The sequence below is a fragment of the Colobus angolensis genome, unplaced genomic scaffold (assembly GCF_000951035.1).
Source record: "Colobus angolensis palliatus isolate OR3802 unplaced genomic scaffold, Cang.pa_1.0 Scaffold316, whole genome shotgun sequence".
Lineage (NCBI taxonomy): Eukaryota > Metazoa > Chordata > Mammalia > Primates > Cercopithecidae > Colobus > Colobus angolensis.
In genome coordinates, this window is record NW_012116444.1 from 649,675 (window position 1) to 667,341 (window position 17,667).

Sequence of the window (17,667 nt, forward strand, 5' to 3'; positions counted from 1 at the left end):
GGATGGTCTCGATCTCCTGACCTCGTGATCCACCCGTCTCGGCCTCCCAAAGTGCTGGGATTACAGGCTTGAGCCACCACGCCCAGCCTACTATGATTTTTTAAAATGAGGATAAAAGTTTATATCCAGGTATTTTTTTCCTTTTTCTTTTTTCGCTATTATAAACCAGGTCTTTTTCCTTATATCATTTTACAGGCTATTGTGTATATGTATATATATGAAGGTTTTAAATTTCATAATATTTTGTATCCAACTAATTTAACAAATTATTTTGTTTGTAATTTTTTAAATTTATCTTGGATTTTCAAGATACATGCTCATGTCATTCACAAATGATATATTTATTTTCTTTTCATTTTTTATACAAAGCTGCATATTTGAAGTGTTACAGTAATGCTGCTTCTTATCGTGGAGGGTTCTTGGCAAGAATAGTAGACCCCCTGGTACAAAGCCTAGGGCAGGCAGGAAACATTATAATTAGTGTTACTCAACACTTTGGTAGGGTTTTTTTGTTTTTTAATTTTTCATATTTATTTTATTTCCTGCAGATGTGAAATCTGGCAACTATACAGTGTTACAAGTTGTGGAAGCCCTTGGGTAAGAGCCCCTGCTATAGAATGTTCTTCTCCAATCCTGACTGTGTATTCTGAAAAGTTACTTTTGCGCATCATTGCTTTCCTGGAGCCTGAATTTGTCCTGTAGCCCAGCAGCCCCCTTCCATATTAGTACCTCAGTCTAAGACTATGTGTTTGAATTGTTTCTCCTGAAAAGTTTCATGCCATCTGGCTGAGGCTTCTTTAGTATTTGGGAGCACATAGCCTGTAGGCCACATCAACTCCTGGCACAGCCCACAGCTTTGGGGTGAGGTACGTGGTTGAAGGCCATCAGCTGTTGTTGATTCCTTTGTGCATCTTTAGACCCACCTACCCCCATGGGATGCTAGCCTGCCTAGACCTGACTCAGAACAAGCTGTGGGCCCTGCCTGGGGAGTTCCCAGGAGGCGGACCCTGCTGCAGATCCCCACTAGGAGAAAAGGCTTTGGGAAACAGCTGATAAAGCAGTGTTATAGCTTGGGATTCTAAGCACTTAGAGGAAGTATGTGCTTGTAGTATGTAGTGTAGTATAGACCATTTAAATTGACAAGTCTTACTAGTAAGAGTTGTTAATTGTGACAGCATGTCTTCTAAAACAGAAAACTAGAAAATTGGGGGAAATTAAAAAACGAAGTCACTGTTACACATTTCTCCCACGTAACAGACTATTTGGCCTTTCTACTCACATTGTGGTGGCTTTGGTCCATTAAAAAAAAAAAATACAGCATTGGCTGGGTGTGGTGGCTCATACCTATAATCCCAGCATTTTGAGAGGCCAAAGAAGGTGGATGGCCTGAGCTCAAGAGTTCAAGACCAACCTGGGCAACATGGTGAAACCCTGTCTCTACCAAAAATACAAAAAAATTAGCTAGGCATGGTGGCATGCACCTATGGTCCCAGCTACCCGGAAGGCTGAGGTGGGAGGATCACTGAAGTCTGGGAGGTGGAGGTTGTGGTAAACAGGTCATGCCACTGCATTCCAACCCAGGTGACAGAGTGAGACCCCCATAAAAAAAATATATAGGCCAGGCGCGGTGGCTCATGCCTGTAATCCCAGCACTTTCGGAGGACGAGGTGGGCAGATCACGAGGTCAGGAGATCAAGACCATCCTGGCTAACACAGTGAAACCCCTTCTCTACTAAAAATACAAAAAATTAGCTGGGCGTGGTGGCGGGCGCCTGTAGTCCCAGCTACTCGGGAGGCTGAGGCAGGAGAGTGGTGTGAATCCGGGAGGTGGAGCTTGCAGTGAGCCGAGATCACGCTACTGCACTCCAGCCTGGGTGACAGAGCGAGACTCTGTCTCAAAAAGAAAAAAATATATATATACACATACATATATACATACAGCCTTATTGATATATAATTCACATATCATAAAGTTCACCATTTTAAAATGTGCAATTCTGTGGCTTTTAAAAGTGTATTTACAGATTTGTGCAGTTCTCAGCACAGTCGGTTTGAGGACATTTTCATTACTCCAGAAAGAAACCCATGCCCGTTAGCAGTCATTTCCCCTTCCCTCTTCTAACCAACCCCCAGCAATCACTAATATACTTTCTGTCTTCTATGGATTTGCCTCCTCTGGAAATTTCATGTGACCTTTGTTGCTGGCTTCTTTCACTTAGCATGTTTTCAAGGTTCATCCATGTTGCAGCACATATCAGTTCCGCATTTCTTTTCTTGCTGAATAATATTCCCGGTGTATGGCTATGCATCTTATTTAATCATTTATCAGTGGATGGACATCTGGATTGTTTCCACTTTTTTGCTATTCCTAATAATGCTGCTATGAGCATTTGTGTGCCTTGTTCCATTTTTAAATGCTCCAAATGCATAGTTTTCTTTGAGACGGTCTCACTCTGTTAATCAGGCTAGAGTGCAGTGGAACGATCATGGCCCACTGCAGCCTAAACCTCCTGGGCCCAAGCCATCCACCCACCTCAGCCTCCCAAGTAGCTGGGACTACAGGCTTGTGCCACCATGCCCAGCTAAGTTTTTGTATTTTTTGTAGAGACAGGGGCCCACTGTGTTGCCCATGCTGGTTGCGACTGCCGGGCTCAAGTGATCCTCTCATCTATCTCCCAAAATTCTGGGATTACGGGTGTGAGCCACCACACCCAACCTGAATGCACAGTTTTCTACTTCCTGAGTAGAAACCTTTCTACAGGTTTTTATCCTGGGGATCCTGTTAAGAGTGACCTTATTTTTGTCCCCTTACTCTTAGTTAATATATACTCTTACCCTGGAGGTTCAATACAACTGTCATGGCCAGAACTCTTCCACTTTCTGCTTGTTCCTGCTTAGATTATTTCTAATATGTTTCAGTATAATCTCCATAGAGCAGTATTGAGGATAAGTTACTTCCTTGTTGCTTCAGTCCAGCTTCTCCTATATCAGTAATCCTACCTAGTTAGAGCTATATTCTGGCCATCTTACTTTGTAACCTTCCAGTTATAAAGTTTTGGTTTTTCATGTTTTCTTTTATCCTAGGAACTTGGTGGTGATTCTGAGCATTTTTTTTTCCTTAGCATTAATTTACAAAAATACACGTATTCTCCTTGTTTTGGTGGAAGCTGCAGCTGCCAATCATCTCTCAAATCCTGTGGGTAGCTGCTAAGCTGTAGTTCAGAGGAATGTCACAATCATACCACTGGGGAGAAAGAATAAGCACAGTGCTCATTAGGTGCCAAGCTGGGGGTGCCTGGAGGAAGAAACCTCTGTTGGCTCTTGGTGTCATGTGTGCCTCTAAATGATGCCACATCAGTCTGAGGATCGCTCTTAAGCCTTCTGTCCTTACTGGTATCTGTAATGCCGTTACCTCAGGAACACCTTCCTGGGCTGTTTTTACTCTTAACAGGGCTTGGCTCTGCTTCCATGCCCAGGGGGTGAGTATGACGAATGTAAAATATTTATTTCTTCAAACATTTGAACTGGGTAATTGCAGGCCCTCTCTACCCTGTTTTCCCTCAGGTCCTCTCTAGAGAATCCAGAACCCCGAACTCGGGCTCGAGGAATCCAACTTTTGTCACAGGTGCTACTCCACTGTCACACCTTGCTCCTGGAGAAGGAAGGTACTGGTGTCACTAGTAGGAATGTCTTCCTGGATTGCTGAGCCCAGGTCTCCCTTATCTATTCAAGCCAACTTTACTGGCAGGGAGGGAGGGCTTGAAGTATCTATGAACTACTAATGCAAGGTCTTCATTTCTCACTGGTATATGTCGCAGAGATGGTTAGAATTGAGACAAAAGACACATGGATTTCAATACAAAACGTTAGCCAGGCATGGTGGCGGGCGCCTGCGGCTACTTGGGAGGCTGAGGCAGAAATCGCTTGAACACAGGAGATGGGAGTTGCAGTGAGCGGAGATCACACCGCTGAACTCCAGCCTGGATGACAGAGTGGGACTCTGTCTCCAAAAAAAGAAAGACACATAGATTTCAAATGTAGCCTTAGACTGTTTTTTCAGTGTATTTTCCCACTCTGTAAAATGAACAGAGCAGTATTTCATAGGTAAAGAGGAAAAGTAATGAAATATCAGCATGCTTTGAGGTCCTGAGGGGGAAGAAGGCCAACATCTTACTTATCTTGTGTAGCAGGTGTAGGCAAACTATAGGAAGCAGGAAGGCCACGGGAATTGCCATATTTGGGTGGACCCAGTTTCTAATGGATTGCATTTGCATATCAAAGGTTGCAGCTTGACACTAAGAGCCAGGGCTTTACAAGAAACTTTTCTGGAGATGCTTTTAAAAACAAAAACTTACCAAGGACCCATTTTCCTCTCTGTCTGCCTAAAATAATTTCTTAATAACTCCTACAACATTCCCCCCTGTAGAGATGCCACACTAACTGCTGTTAGGGGGTTTGAGGCGATGACTCCTTCTGGCTACTTCCTACTCGAAAGGGGTGTCAAATGGGGAACAGCAGCAAGGGCTCCTCCTGGAGTTGATCTGAGAGTCCTCAGAAGAATGGCGTGTGGATATGGGATTCAGTTTACAGTACCATTTGGAGTTTGATTGCTTCAGTCTGATGAATGAATTTCCTTTCCCAGCCAACACACAAAATGATACGGCTCTAGTGAGTGGAGCAACATCAGGGTTCTTGGTCCTCATGCTGGTTTAGATAAAATGACACCGATACACGTGAAGTGGTTTTAAGTAGCAGAGAGTTTAATAGGCAAGAAGGAAGGGAGAAGGAAGAAGCTCCCCTGTATAGAGGCAGAGGGAGAGAGGGCTCCAAAGCCAAGAGAGGGAGTTCCTTTTGTTTGTTTTTTAGAGGCAGAGTCTCACTGTGTTGCTCAGGCTGGCCTTAAACCCCTGGGCTTAAATGATCCTCCCACCTCAGCCTCCCTAGAGGCAAGCACCACATGCGCAACCTACAGCCTGTTTAGCGGTATAGCATAGGACATATCTCTTGGTAAAAGAGAAAATTTGTAGTGGAACCCAAACAGAAACAGCTGTTACAGACTTAGGAAAGGAGCAGAACTATTGCGCCGTTCTCGTGCCTATGTCCATTAATGGCTGAATCTGGTTTGTGCAGTGGTACACCTGATACTGTTCTATGAGAACCGGCTGAAGGACCATCATCTTGTGATCCCATCTGTCCTGCAGGGTTTGAAGGCACTTGTGAGTTCTCCTTCATTTCATTATGTAACTTTGTTCAAGGGAGCCCTTGTCTAGTTCTCTCCTTGCGCTTTGGTTCACATGCTGAGGAGCAGGTGCCCAAATGTGGGACTAAATTAGTGTTACCAGCTCTACTTCCCTTTTCCCTCTAGCAAGTAAAAGTGTACTTTGGGGGACTGGAAACCAGAGCCCGCTGGAAAGAGCTGCATGGAACTCATCAGCTTGAGAAAGATTCTCACTATTAGTACTTCTTCCTCAACCAGGGTGCTGTGATTCTTACAGTAGCTAATTAGGCCTGTTGTAGGGTTGTGTTTTGGAGTCCATGCTGCAATTCCCTCAGTGTTCATATACCTTCTCCTTTCCCCCAGAGCCTGTGTGTGGCCCTGCCCTCAGGGCTGGCTGTTTCTGTGCTTAAAGCCATCTTCCAGGAAGTGCATGTACAGGTGAGGGATAACAGTCATGTTGGTGTTTTCCTCTGTCTCCACCCCTTAACATAACTGGGATTCAATAACAAAAATTATTGCCTTCTAAATTCTGAATTCTTTGGGATCTTATGAATGTTTACATGCTCTTCTTCAGCATGTTTATATGCTCTTCTTTGCTACTGGACAAGGAGAGAGGGGTGCATGCCATTAGATCTGACCTGTATCCTCTTATACCTACAGAAAGTAAGGCATCCATCCATCAGGCAGGTTTGGATTATTGGCACCACTGCTGTGCTGCTGAGTCAATAGCATACCCTTTCTCTGTAGTTTCTCTTAGATTGATCTTATGCTGGTATAAGGAGCACTGTTCACTTAGAGATTATGAAGCAGGAACTAGCTGTGTCAGCTGAGGTATTCTTTGAGCACTTTCTTCACTTCTTTCTCCCCCACCCCCAAGTCCCTGCCACAGGTGGACCGACACACAGTCTACAATATCATCACCAATTTTATGCGAACCCGGGAAGAAGGTAAGAGGCAGAGCCTTCTGGGAAATGTCAAAAGCAAGCACATCCTACTTTTTCCCCTATTAGTAGGACTTATTTTACGTGGGGTTATATAGAAGAGTTGGTATCCTGAGAGAGAATGATAAAGGGAAAGGGGGAGTCCGCTCCCTCCCCAGTGAAGTAAAGGAAGGGTAGAGTTTGTTTTAGCCAGTGTTTTAAATTCTTACCTCCACAGCAATGTGTATATTGTTGCACATCTCTTCACTGAGTACTTTCTTGGAATGGAAAAAGGGTCAGCCCTGAAAGGAAAAGGGAAGCAGTGATAGCAGAGGGAGAATACAGGCCAGGAGAAAGCCCACACTTTCTGTGCTGTGGGACAATATAGTAACCTTATTCTCTCCTTCCCAGAGCTAAAGAGCCTAGGAGCTGACTTCACCTTTGGCTTCATCCAGGTGATGGATGGAGAAAAGGATCCCCGTAATCTTCTGGTGGCCTTCCGCATCGTCCATGACCTCATCTCCAGGGATTATAGCCTGGGTACATCGTGGTAGCCATGATTAGCTGGTTGGAGCTTTATCAGATGAATGAAGCTGATAAGCCAACCTCATTCTTTCTCTGTTGCCACAGGACCCTTTGTGGAGGAGTTGTTTGAAGTGACATCCTGTTATTTCCCTATCGATTTTACCCCTGTAAGTAGCACCTTCGTTGATTGATCATGTATTTGTTGAGTATCTGCTATGTGCCAAGCCCTGTTCTGGGCACTGAGGGTACAGGTTACCAAAATAGACATCCCTACCCGCATTATTTTATATTTTAATAAACTAGGAAGTGGAAAAGCGTTTGACATATGAGGAATGATTCAAAGCAGCATGTATTTGGGCGAATTCTTAAGCTCCTTAACACTGTATTTAGTGCTGAAGGCTACAGGATTGCAAAACACTGTCCCTGCCCTTGAAGGCTGAAACATTTAAGTAACAGTAGATTAGGTAGGAAAATGAGTAGTGCTATAGCTGTTCAGAAAAAAAAAAAAAAAAAAAAAAAAAAAAGAAAATGAGTAGTGCTATAGCTGTTCAGAGAAGACAAGAGTTCAGTGTGAGCTAGAGTAGGCAGGAACTGACTTCGCAATTAAGATAGGAATTCAGTTGGTTTGTGGGGGACGCGTAAGATATGATCCTGGAGTTGGATAGGGCATCTCAGGCTATAGAAACAAAGTGACAAAACAAAGAAGGCACAGTTGTGCACAGTGTACACAAGGTATTTGCTCTGACCCTCTTGGGCCTTCCTCCCACTCTGCAGTTGAGTTCCCTTCTACTGCCAAATACTCAGAGTTTCATCACCATGTGGGTGTGTGTGCTGCAAGCATTAGTGGTTTGAAAGAAATAAAAGGCATTCTATTGCAGCATGCCAAACAGCATATTGACTCTCACTGTCTTTATAGTGACACCACCATCTTTGCTGTAGGGAATTTCTTACCAGCTTATTTCAGTTGACATTATGTTACTGGGGACCACCTCTCTCCCAAAATGACTCTTTTCATCTCTTCCATAATCAGAATTCTTATTCTAACTCTATACCCTTGAAATCTTGAAAGATCCTGGTTCAGCCACCACATTCTTCTGTTTTCACTTCGGTTTGTGTGGTTTTTTGGTTTGGTTTTTGCTTTTTTGAGACAGAGTCTTGCTCTGTCGCCTAGGCTGGAGTGCAGTGGTGTGATCTCAACTCACTGCAACCTCTGCCTCCCAGGTTCAAGCAGTTCTCTGCTTCAGCCTCCCAAGTAGCTGGGATTATAGGTGCCCGCCACCACAGCTGGCTAATTTTTTTTTGTATTTTTAGTAGAAATGGGGTTTCACCATCTTGACCAGGCTGGTCTTGAACCCCTGAGTTCGTGATCCACCTGCGTCAGCCTCCAAAGTGCTGGGATTACAGGTGTGGGCCACCATGTCCAGCCTTTACTTGGTTTTATTTTGTGTTTTGTGTTGGTTTTGAAAAGATAATTCATTCACATGATCCAAAGTCCAAAAGGGTGAGAAATCTCCCTACCATCCTTTTTTCCTCATAATCAACCAAGTTATCAGTTATGTTTGTATCTTTACAGAGCTTTTTCATCTATATATAAGCAAATGCCTTAACACCACCCCCCTAAAATCATAGTGTATGCACATGCGGGCATGTACACACACACACACTTCTCCTATACTTTGCTTTTTTCACTGAACAGTATGTCTTGGAGAGTGTTCCATGTCAGTATATAAGTTAGTTATTTCATTCTTTATGGCTCCATAATATTCCTTTGACCAGAAATAACGAATTTATTTCACTAGTTCTCTGTGGATTGTTGCTAATCTTTTGCTGTTATGAGCAGTGCTACGACTTTCATACTTGGGTATAATGATAGAATAAATTCCTAGAAGAAATTGCTAGGTCAAAGAATATATGCATTTATAATTTGGGGGAGAGGAACAGTATTTCGTCCAATTTTTGAAAGATTATACAATGAGCATGATTCAACATTTAAAGGGTAGATAATTAAACTCCTTTCATACCCCTTTACTGCCACTGTCCATTTTCCCATTGGAAACAATCACTGTTCACAGCTGTTTATTTTCACAGAGATAATCTAGGCAAAATAAACTTACAGATAATGTTAGGAAAGTTTCTCTCATTCAAGCAGATTTTTGTATGTTGTTCTGCACTGCAGTCTGTCAGAAGCAGAAAGCTCTTATCAAGATATTAATTAAAACAGAGGCACCTGGCTTTAGTGTAATAATTTGAGTTACAGCTATTCTTTGTCTTACAAATCAGGGTTTTTATTGTTGTTGGTTCTGTTTTGTTTCGTTTTTGAGACAGGGTCTCACTCTGTTGCCCAAGCTGGAGTGCAATAGCACAATCCTTGCTCACTGCAACCCGTGCCTCCTGGGTTTAGGTGATTCTTGTGCCTCAGCCACCTGAATAGCTGGGATTACAGTACGTGCCACCATGCCCGACTAATTTTTTTTTTTATATATATTTTTAGTAGAGATGGGGTTTTGCCATGCTGTCCAGGTTGGTCTCGAACTCCTCACCTCAACTGATCTACCTGCCTCAGCCTCCCAGAGTGCCGGAACTATATGCGTGAGCCACCACGCCCAGCCACAACTCAGTGTTGATCGTGTGCCATCATAGTGGATCTGATCAGTTTAAGGTTCAGTTTCTTCACTATGCTTATATGCTCACTCTAAGAAGAGGCTGGCAAACTTTTTCTTTCTTTTCTTTTCTTTTCTTTTTTTTTTTTTTGAGGCAGACCGGAGTGTAGTGGCACCATCACGGCTCACTGCAGCCTCCACCTCCCTGGACTCTGGTACTCTGGTGATCCTCCCATCCCTGCCTCCTGAGTAGCTGGAACTATAGGCACACGACACTCCTCCCGACTAATTGTTGTATTTTTCTGTAGAGACAGGATTTTGCCTTGTTGCCCAGGCTGGTCTTGAATTCCTGGGCTTCCACCTGCCTTGACTTCCCAAAGTGTTGGGATTACAGGCATAAGCCACCATGCCTGGCCAACGTTTTCTATAAAAGGCCAGACAATAGCTTTGTGGGTCGTATGGTCTCCTCAACTCTGCTGTTACTGCACAAAAACAGCCTTAGACACAAGAACAGCTACAGTAGCTATATCCCAATAAAACTTTTATTATCAACACTAAACTTTGAATTTCATATAATTTTGACTTGTCACAAGATATTCTTTTGGTTTGTTTCAAACATTAAGAATGTTAAAACCATTCTTAGCCAAACAATGTCAACAGGTTGATTTTTACTCCTAATGCAGAGTAGATATTGGATCTTCCTTCACTGTCATCCTAGATTCCCTTATCATTTTTCTTGGATCAGATCTCCTATTTCCTGAGTTCACATATTCCTCATTTTGTGGTTTACCCCCTCAGTTTGGTGGTGTACTTCCTTTAGTATTTTCCTGTGAGAATGTAGGAAGAAGTGAGGATTTTTTAGATTTGTAAGCCTAAAATGTCTTCAATCTTTTCTCTCATTTTTGACATTATGGGCATGTAATTCAGGAATAGAAATTCTAGGCCAGGTGCAGTGGCTCACACCTGTAATCCAAGCACTTTAGGAGGCTGAGGTGGGAGGATCACTTGAGGTCAGGAGTTCGAGATCAGCCTGACCAACATGGTGAAATCCCGTCTCTACTAGAAATACAAAAATTAGCCAGGCATGGTGGCAGGCACCTGTCATCTCAGATACTTGGGAGGCTGAGGCAGGAGAATTGCTTGAACCTGGGAGGTAGAGGTTACAGTGAGCTGAGATCGCACCATTGCACTCCAGCCTAGGCAACAAGAGTAAAACTCCATCTCAAAAAAAAAAAGGAATTCTAGCTGGATGCAGTTGCACATGTCTGTAGTCCCAGCTACTTGTGAGGCTGAGGCAGAACAATCACTTGAGGCCAGGAGTTTGAAGCTATAGTGCACTATGATTGCACCTGAGAAAGAGGCCAGGTACAGTAACTGACGCTTGTAATCCCAGTACTTTAGGAGGCTGAGGCGGGTGGATTGCTTGAGTTCAGGAGTTCACGACAAGCCTCGGCACCGTGGCAAAACCCTGTCTATAAGAAATACAAAAATTAACTGGGTGTGGTGGTTGAGCCTGTAGCCCCTGCTACCCGGGAGGCGGAAGTGGGAGGATGGCTTGGGCTGGGGAGGCAGAGATTACATTGAGCCAAGATCACGGCACTCCAGCCTGGAAGACAGAACCAGACTCAGTAACCAAAAAAAAAAAAATTATTTTCTCCTAAGATTTTGAAGGCATTGCTACATTTAAATCTAGTTATTGGCTGGGCGTGGTGGCTCACACGTATAATCTCAACACTTTGGAAGGCCAAGGCAGGCAGATCACCTGAGGTCAGGAGTTCAAGACCAGCTGCTAGCTAACATGGTGAAACCCCATTTCTACTAAAAATACAAAAAAATTAGCCGGGTGTGGTGGCATGTGCCTGTAATCCCAGCTACTTGGGAGGCTGAGGCAGGAGAATCGCTTGAATCCTGGAGGCAGAGGTTGCAGTGAAGCTTGGGTAACGAGCAAAACTCCATCTCAAATAAATAAATAAATAAGTCTAGTTATCTAGTTTTCATTTGCTGTAGAGAAGTCTGAATTTCTTCTGTTTCATAAACTTCGTATGTACCATTTTTTTCTTCCTCTCTAGAAACTGGTAAGTTTGGTTCTCCCCAATATATTGAAACTTCACAGTGATGTGCCTTGGTATTGGTCTATTTCATGCACTGTGTTGGGCACTTAGTAGGCCCTGTCAGTAGTGACTAATGTCCATTAGTCCTGTAAATTTCTCTTGAATTCTTTAATTGATTATTTCTTCCCCTCTCTTTTCTCTGTTCCTTCATTTTGGAACTCTCATTAATCTTTTGTTGGACCTCTGATTTTCTGACCTTTTGTTTTCTATTTTGTACCTCTGTCTTTGTGTTACTTTATAAGACAATTTCACAGTTTTATCTTTTCTATCAAAGTGCAGTCATGAAAACAAAAACCAGGCCAGGCTCGGTGGCTTACGCCTGTAATCCCAGCACTTTGGGAGGCTGAGGCGGGTGGATCATTTGAGGTCAGGAGTTCCACACCAGCCTGGCCAACATGGTGAAACCCCATATCTACAAAAAATACAAAAATTAGCCGGGTGTGTTGGCGCACCTGTAACCCCAGCTACTTGGGAGGCTGAGACATGAGAATCACTTGAAGCTAGGAGGTGGAGGTTGCAGTGAGCCAAGATTGAGCCACGGCAATCCAGCATGGGTGACAGAGTAAGACTCCATCTCAAAAAAAAAAAAAAAAAAAGAAATGCCTTCTTTTACTGTGTTTTTGGTGGAGTTTGCGAAGAGGAAAAGGAAAACCTGATTTATGTTTTCAATCTGTCGTCTTGGTACAGAAACCATCAAGGCTTTCTGTTTTCAGAATTACAGCTTTTTATAAGGGTGAAAAAAATGGAAATGTCCATCAACAAGGAATTATTTAGATAAACTGGTACAACCACAAAATGAAATCATAGCCACTAAAACCAATGCTATGAAAGAATAATACCAAAAATGTTCTTAATATGTTAAGTGAAAAGAATTAAAAACCGCATGTACCAAATTATTTTTAAGTATACAGAAACAGTATATACTAGCACGTAGTAACAGTATGTATCAGAGAAGAAAGCAATACACGAGAAAGTTAAGCATGCTTATCTCTTAGTGGTGAAATGATAGAAAATGTGTAATCAGATCTTTAAAAATGCCTAAAGACAAAAGTTCCCAAGGAATACATAAAAGGTCAAGCATGTCTTCTTGCTGAGGCGTCATTATCATACTGTCTTCCCTGATTGGGTATGAGTCACCCTGTTCTGCAGGGTTACCAGGTTCAAGCCTGTGTTCAAGGGTGGTCTGAAATGTTACACAAACCCACAGCCCTTCTCCCTTTTCCAGCCACCTAATGACCCCCACGGTATCCAGAGAGAAGACCTCATCCTGAGTCTTCGCACTGTGCTGGCTTCTACACCACGATTCGCTGAGGTGGGTCTAGCCAAGATTAGGGTATATGGCCTTTGCCCATAGAAGGTTCTGAAGAAAGAGCAGTAAAAGCATGGAGAAAAAAAAAAAGATCTGGTATACATTTTAGGGCATGACACCCTACAAGTGTCTTGTGTGGCAGGTATCTTCAAACCTTCGATGTAGAAAACTTTACCATCTCTTCATAATCCAGAGCTGGATTTAGTGGCGCACACCTATAGTCCCAGCTACTCAGGAGAGTCTGAGTGGAAAGGATCACTTAAACCCAGGAGTTCAAGTCCAGCCTGGGCAACATAGGGAGACCCCATCCCCTCCTACACAAAAAAATAAAATAAATAAATAAACCCAATCCCTATATGGTGCTGTCTTTTAAAATCCTATAACTTTGTCAACCTGCCTGTTTTTGAGGTAGTGGGGCTCTGGCCACTGCTTGGCAGGAAAGTTAGCTCACAATCATAGCTCCTGACTTGAATATAGCTCCTTGATGTAGTACCTGCTTCTGGGGACTTGATGTGACTGACACACCACCCATCTCAGGCTTAAGATCTTGCTTCTGTCCCACAGTTTCTGCTGCCCCTGTTGATTGAGAAAGTGGATTCTGAGGTTCTGAGTGCCAAGTTGGATTCTCTACAGACTCTGGTGAGTGGTTTTTCTCCTTGCAGGACCCAGCTACCTTTTGACAAGTTAGGGGTACTAAAGGATATAGATTCTTGGATAGCCAAGGAACAGTTCGTGGGCCTCAGAAGAGGACACCCAGGATTTGGGCCTCTGTGTCCACCTGAAGCCCCCAGCTGCATACTGTCGTGTCTGTCCCATCCCATAGTAACTGAGGAAGGGCTGACCAGCACTCCCTCTCTAGGCTTCTATTTTATCAACCAAGGTAATCTACTTGTCTGTTCCCTGAGTAGGACTGTTAAAAATCTTCACTGGTTTTTCTGCTGAGACCAAGGCTCCTCCAGGTGCCGTTATGCTGAGGGACCTGCACATCCTAGGTGTCTGAGTATGCACATAACTGATAGCGGTTTCCTTGGCAGAATGCTTGCTGTGCTGTGTATGGACAGAAGGAGCTGAAGGACTTCCTCCCCAGCCTTTGGGCTTCTATCCGCAGAGAGGTGAGTGTTACTCAGATAAATTCACTACTATTAACTCTCAATTGTCAGGCATGAGGGGAAATAATACATCCTGTCCTTTTCCCTCTGTCATCCCCAGGGCCAAGGTATTATGCCTGGTTATTCAGGAGGCAAGCAGGGGGACATAATTCTAGTTGAATGACGAGAGAGAGTCCCTATGTGACGGTCAGCTGCTTGGTAAGAGCAGTTGATCACCTTTGCACATTACCCACTTCTTGTCCTTCTGTGGCAAGGAGTGCAGGTCATGGTGCCTCTGGCACTGTGGTGAATAGAAAGGTGAGCAGAGCCACTGCTCAGAGTTGGCTTTCTGTTTCTCAGAAGGTATGTGTCTCTGTCCTGAGTGTGACTAAGGACTTGGTAAGAACACACCAGTGAGAAGACACTCAGTTGACATGTTAATTTCCATTTCTGTGTCCTAGAGGTTCTCACTCTCCTCTCCAACAAGGAAATAGGCAGTGGATTGGTGGGGTCTCATCTGGTGCAGGCTCACCTCAGTAGCCATGGGATCCCTCCCTGACAGGTGTTCCAGACGGCAAGTGAGCGGGTGGAGGCAGAGGGCCTGGCGGCCCTCCACTCCCTGACTGCGTGTTTGTCTCGTTCTGTGCTGAGGGCTGATGCTGAGGACCTCCTTGACTCCTTCCTTAGCAACATTCTACAGGGTAATGGGGCTGTGGCAGCCAGGAAGGGGGAGTGAGCACAATCGAAATGACATTCCTTGCCCGGGTGCAGTGGCTCACGCCTGTAGTTCCTGCACTTTAGGAGGCCGAGGCGGGTGGTCAGGAGTTCAACACCAGCCTGGCCAACATGGTGAAACCTCGTCTCTACTAAAAATACAAAAATTAGCCGGGCATGGTGGTGGGCACCTGTAATGCCAGCTACTCAGGAGGCTGAGGCAGGAGAATTGCTTGAAACTGGAAGGCAGAGGTTGCAGTGAGCTGAGATCGCATCACTGCACTCCAGCCTGGGCAACAAGAGCAAAACTCCATCTCAAATTTAAAAAAAAAAAAAAAAAATGACATTCCTTAAGGGCCAGTGACCTTTCTTGTTTAGCCCCAACATATTTGGTGATTTGGGGGTGACAGCCCTACTCTGAATTGAAAACAATTTGAATGTTAACTGCTTGTAAACTGTCATGGGTCTCAGTCTCCAACCTCTGTGGACTGTAGGGGAAGTCAGGCACCATTTGGCCTCCTCCCCAGGTCTGTGATGTGCTGCTTCTCTAGACTGCAGGCACCACCTGTGTGAACCAGACATGAAACTGGTGTGGCCTAGTGCCAAGCTGTTGCAGGCAGCTGCAGGTGCATCTGCCCGGGCCTGTGACTATATCACCAGCAATGTACTGCCTTTACTGCTGGAACAGTTCCACAAGCACAGTCAGGTAAGGGAGCAGAATCTTTGGGGGAATGATGGGACCTGTATGCTAGGTTCCCTTTCTCAGAGAGCTAAGTTTTACCTGGGGCTGACATAGTAGATCTTGGGTTTTGCTCCCATTGGCTGCTGCTGCTGCTTCCCTTACTCACTTTTTCCCTGTCTCTTACATAAAAGGATCATTCTCCCAAGAAGGGAGGATTGCTTGAAGCCAGGAGTTCAAGATCAGCCTGGGCAACAAAGCGAGATCCCATCTCTAAAAAACAAATTTTTTTTTTAATTAGCCAAGCAGGACATGCTGGTTCATGCCTGTAATCCCAGCACTTTGGGAGGCCAAGGCAGGAGAATCACTTGAGGCTAGGATTTAAAGACCAGCTTGGGCAACATAGCAAGACCACATCTCTACCAAAAAAAAAAAAATTTTTAATTAGCTGGATAAGGTGGCACGCATCTGTAGTCGCAGCTACTCAGGAGGCTGAGGCGAGAGAACCACTTGAACCTAGGAGGTCGGGGCTGCAGTGAGCTATAATCATGCTGCTGTATTCTAGCCTGACTGTGGCAGAGCAAAGCCCCCATCTCTTGGAAGAAAGAAAGGTTTCTCCCTGCATCCAGAGTAGCAGGATTGAAATCCCTTAAAATATTCTTTGACTCCAGTACCCCTTGAAACATTACAGAGCAGCCAGCGGCGAACAATCCTTGAAATGCTCCTGGGTTTCTTGAAGCTGCAGCAGAAATGGAGCTATGAAGACAAAGGTGAGGTTGCCTTCCATTGCAGTGCTCTGGGGACTGTTGAACACTGCAGACTATAAAGGACAGCAGGGCAAAGAGTGCTGTGGAAAAGTAGTCTAGAACAATGGTCCTATTCTGAGGTAGCACAAGAGAACACTTAACAGATGAGATGGATGAGATCTGTTTATTTTTCTCAGTGTGCTTCCTGGATACCCAATGGATTAAGCTCTTTAAATCTGCCCCAGGAGGCGGGGCATGGTGACTCACACCTACAATCCCAGCACTTTGGTAGGCTAAGGCAGGTGGAAAACTTGAGGTCAGAAGTTCGAGACCAGCCTGGCCAATATGGTGAAAAACCCTGTCTCTACTAAAAATACAAAAATTAGCCAGGTATGTTGGCACATGCCTGTAATTCCAGCTACTCGGGAGGCTGAGGCAGGAGAATAGCTTGAACCTGGGAGGCAGAGGCTGCAGTGAGCCGAGATTGTGCCACTGCACTCCAGCCTGGGCAACAGAGACCTTGTCTCAAAAAAAAAAAAAAATCTACCCCAGGTTGTCTGTATATCACAGCTTAGTCAGGGATATGGAATGTAATGGCTTCCTTCTAACCTGGCCTCTGTCTCTCCCTAGATCAAAGGCCTCTGAATGGCTTCAAGGACCAGCTGTGCTCACTGGTATTCATGGCCCTAACAGACCCCAGCACCCAGCTTCAGCTTGTTGGCATCCGTACACTCACAGTCTTGGGTGCCCAGCCAGGTACATCTTAAGGGAAAGAGAGAAGAGAAGGATATTGGTCCTTTTCTTGTAAGGCTGCCTTAGTGAAAAGCAGCCTTACTATCCTGTTCTCACTGCAACTCTGGATGATTTGGGATTTCTAAAAAGAGCTTGGAAGGGTTGTGATGGCTGCAGGGGAAGAAAGATGAGATTCATGTTCCCTTCTAACTACAGATCTCCTATCTTCTGAGGACTTGGAGCTGGCAGTGGGTCACCTGTACAGACTGAGCTTCCTGGAGGAGGATTCCCAGAGTTGGTGAGAATTTAAAGCAGTGAGATATAGAGCACGCTGTTCCCTGCCTCTGTATTGGCAGCAGCAGATCAAGCTAGGACCAGGGCTCTGTGCTTCTGACCCTTGGCTCTCCTTAGGGGAGGTGAGCTCTGTGTTAGGCTCTGGCTGCTAACCGGTTGGAGAGATGTAGGACTGCTCTCTTCTGAGGCTTTAGGAAACCCTGTCAAACTCAGTGGTGTAGGTACTTGAGTTCTACTCTTTAGCAAGGAGGTGTTGGGAGCTCACACTCCTGAACCTGCCTAATATCAGACCTAGGCAAGAGAGCTGTGAGCCAAGGCTCAGCTATTGCTCATCTGCTCTGCGCCTCCAGCAGGGTGGCAGCACTGGAAGCATCAGGAACCCTGGCTGCTCTCTACCCTGTGGCCTTCAGCAGCCACCTCGTACCCAAGCTCGCTGAGGAGCTGCGTGTAGGTATGTGTTTCTAATCCTCTGTGGCCCATCCCTTCCCAGCAAGGCTTTGGGGCTTTCGTGCTTGCTATCACACAGTGAACCTTCATGTTATATGGGTTGCTTTCAGGGGAGTCAAATTTGACTAAAGGAGATGAACCCACCCAATGCTCCCGGCATCTGTGCTGTCTGCAAGCCTTGTCAGCTGTATCAACACATCCCAGCATCGTCAAGGAGACACTGCCTCTGCTGCTGCAGCATCTCTGGCAGGTGAACAGAGGTAACTACTAGGAATAATAACTAA

The 17,667-nt window shown here is 44.8% G+C and overlaps 1 protein-coding gene across 3 annotated transcripts in view; it reads left to right on the plus strand.

The window, feature by feature from the left end:
• MMS19 (MMS19 nucleotide excision repair homolog (S. cerevisiae)) overlaps window positions 1-17,667 on the plus strand; it is a 43,644-nt gene that overhangs the window by 18,526 nt on the left and 7,451 nt on the right. The window contains exons 2-18 of one of the 3 annotated variants that reach the window (XM_011951182.1): window positions 549-597; window positions 3,565-3,665; window positions 5,131-5,216; window positions 5,582-5,656; window positions 6,096-6,165; window positions 6,550-6,678; window positions 6,769-6,830; window positions 12,600-12,686; window positions 13,248-13,322; window positions 13,718-13,795; window positions 14,334-14,472; window positions 15,037-15,191; window positions 15,856-15,934; window positions 16,541-16,666; window positions 16,859-16,940; window positions 17,287-17,387; window positions 17,494-17,643. In XM_011951182.1, the coding sequence (XP_011806572.1) occupies window positions 549-597; window positions 3,565-3,665; window positions 5,131-5,216; window positions 5,582-5,656; window positions 6,096-6,165; window positions 6,550-6,678; window positions 6,769-6,830; window positions 12,600-12,686; window positions 13,248-13,322; window positions 13,718-13,795; window positions 14,334-14,472; window positions 15,037-15,191; window positions 15,856-15,934; window positions 16,541-16,666; window positions 16,859-16,940; window positions 17,287-17,387; window positions 17,494-17,643 (1,644 nt within the window). The remainder of the gene's footprint in view (window positions 1-548; window positions 598-3,564; window positions 3,666-5,130; window positions 5,217-5,581; window positions 5,657-6,095; window positions 6,166-6,549; window positions 6,679-6,768; window positions 6,831-12,599; window positions 12,687-13,247; window positions 13,323-13,717; window positions 13,796-14,333; window positions 14,473-15,036; window positions 15,192-15,855; window positions 15,935-16,540; window positions 16,667-16,858; window positions 16,941-17,286; window positions 17,388-17,493; window positions 17,644-17,667) is intronic. The other 2 variants (XM_011951183.1, XM_011951184.1) reach the window with 2 other exon arrangements.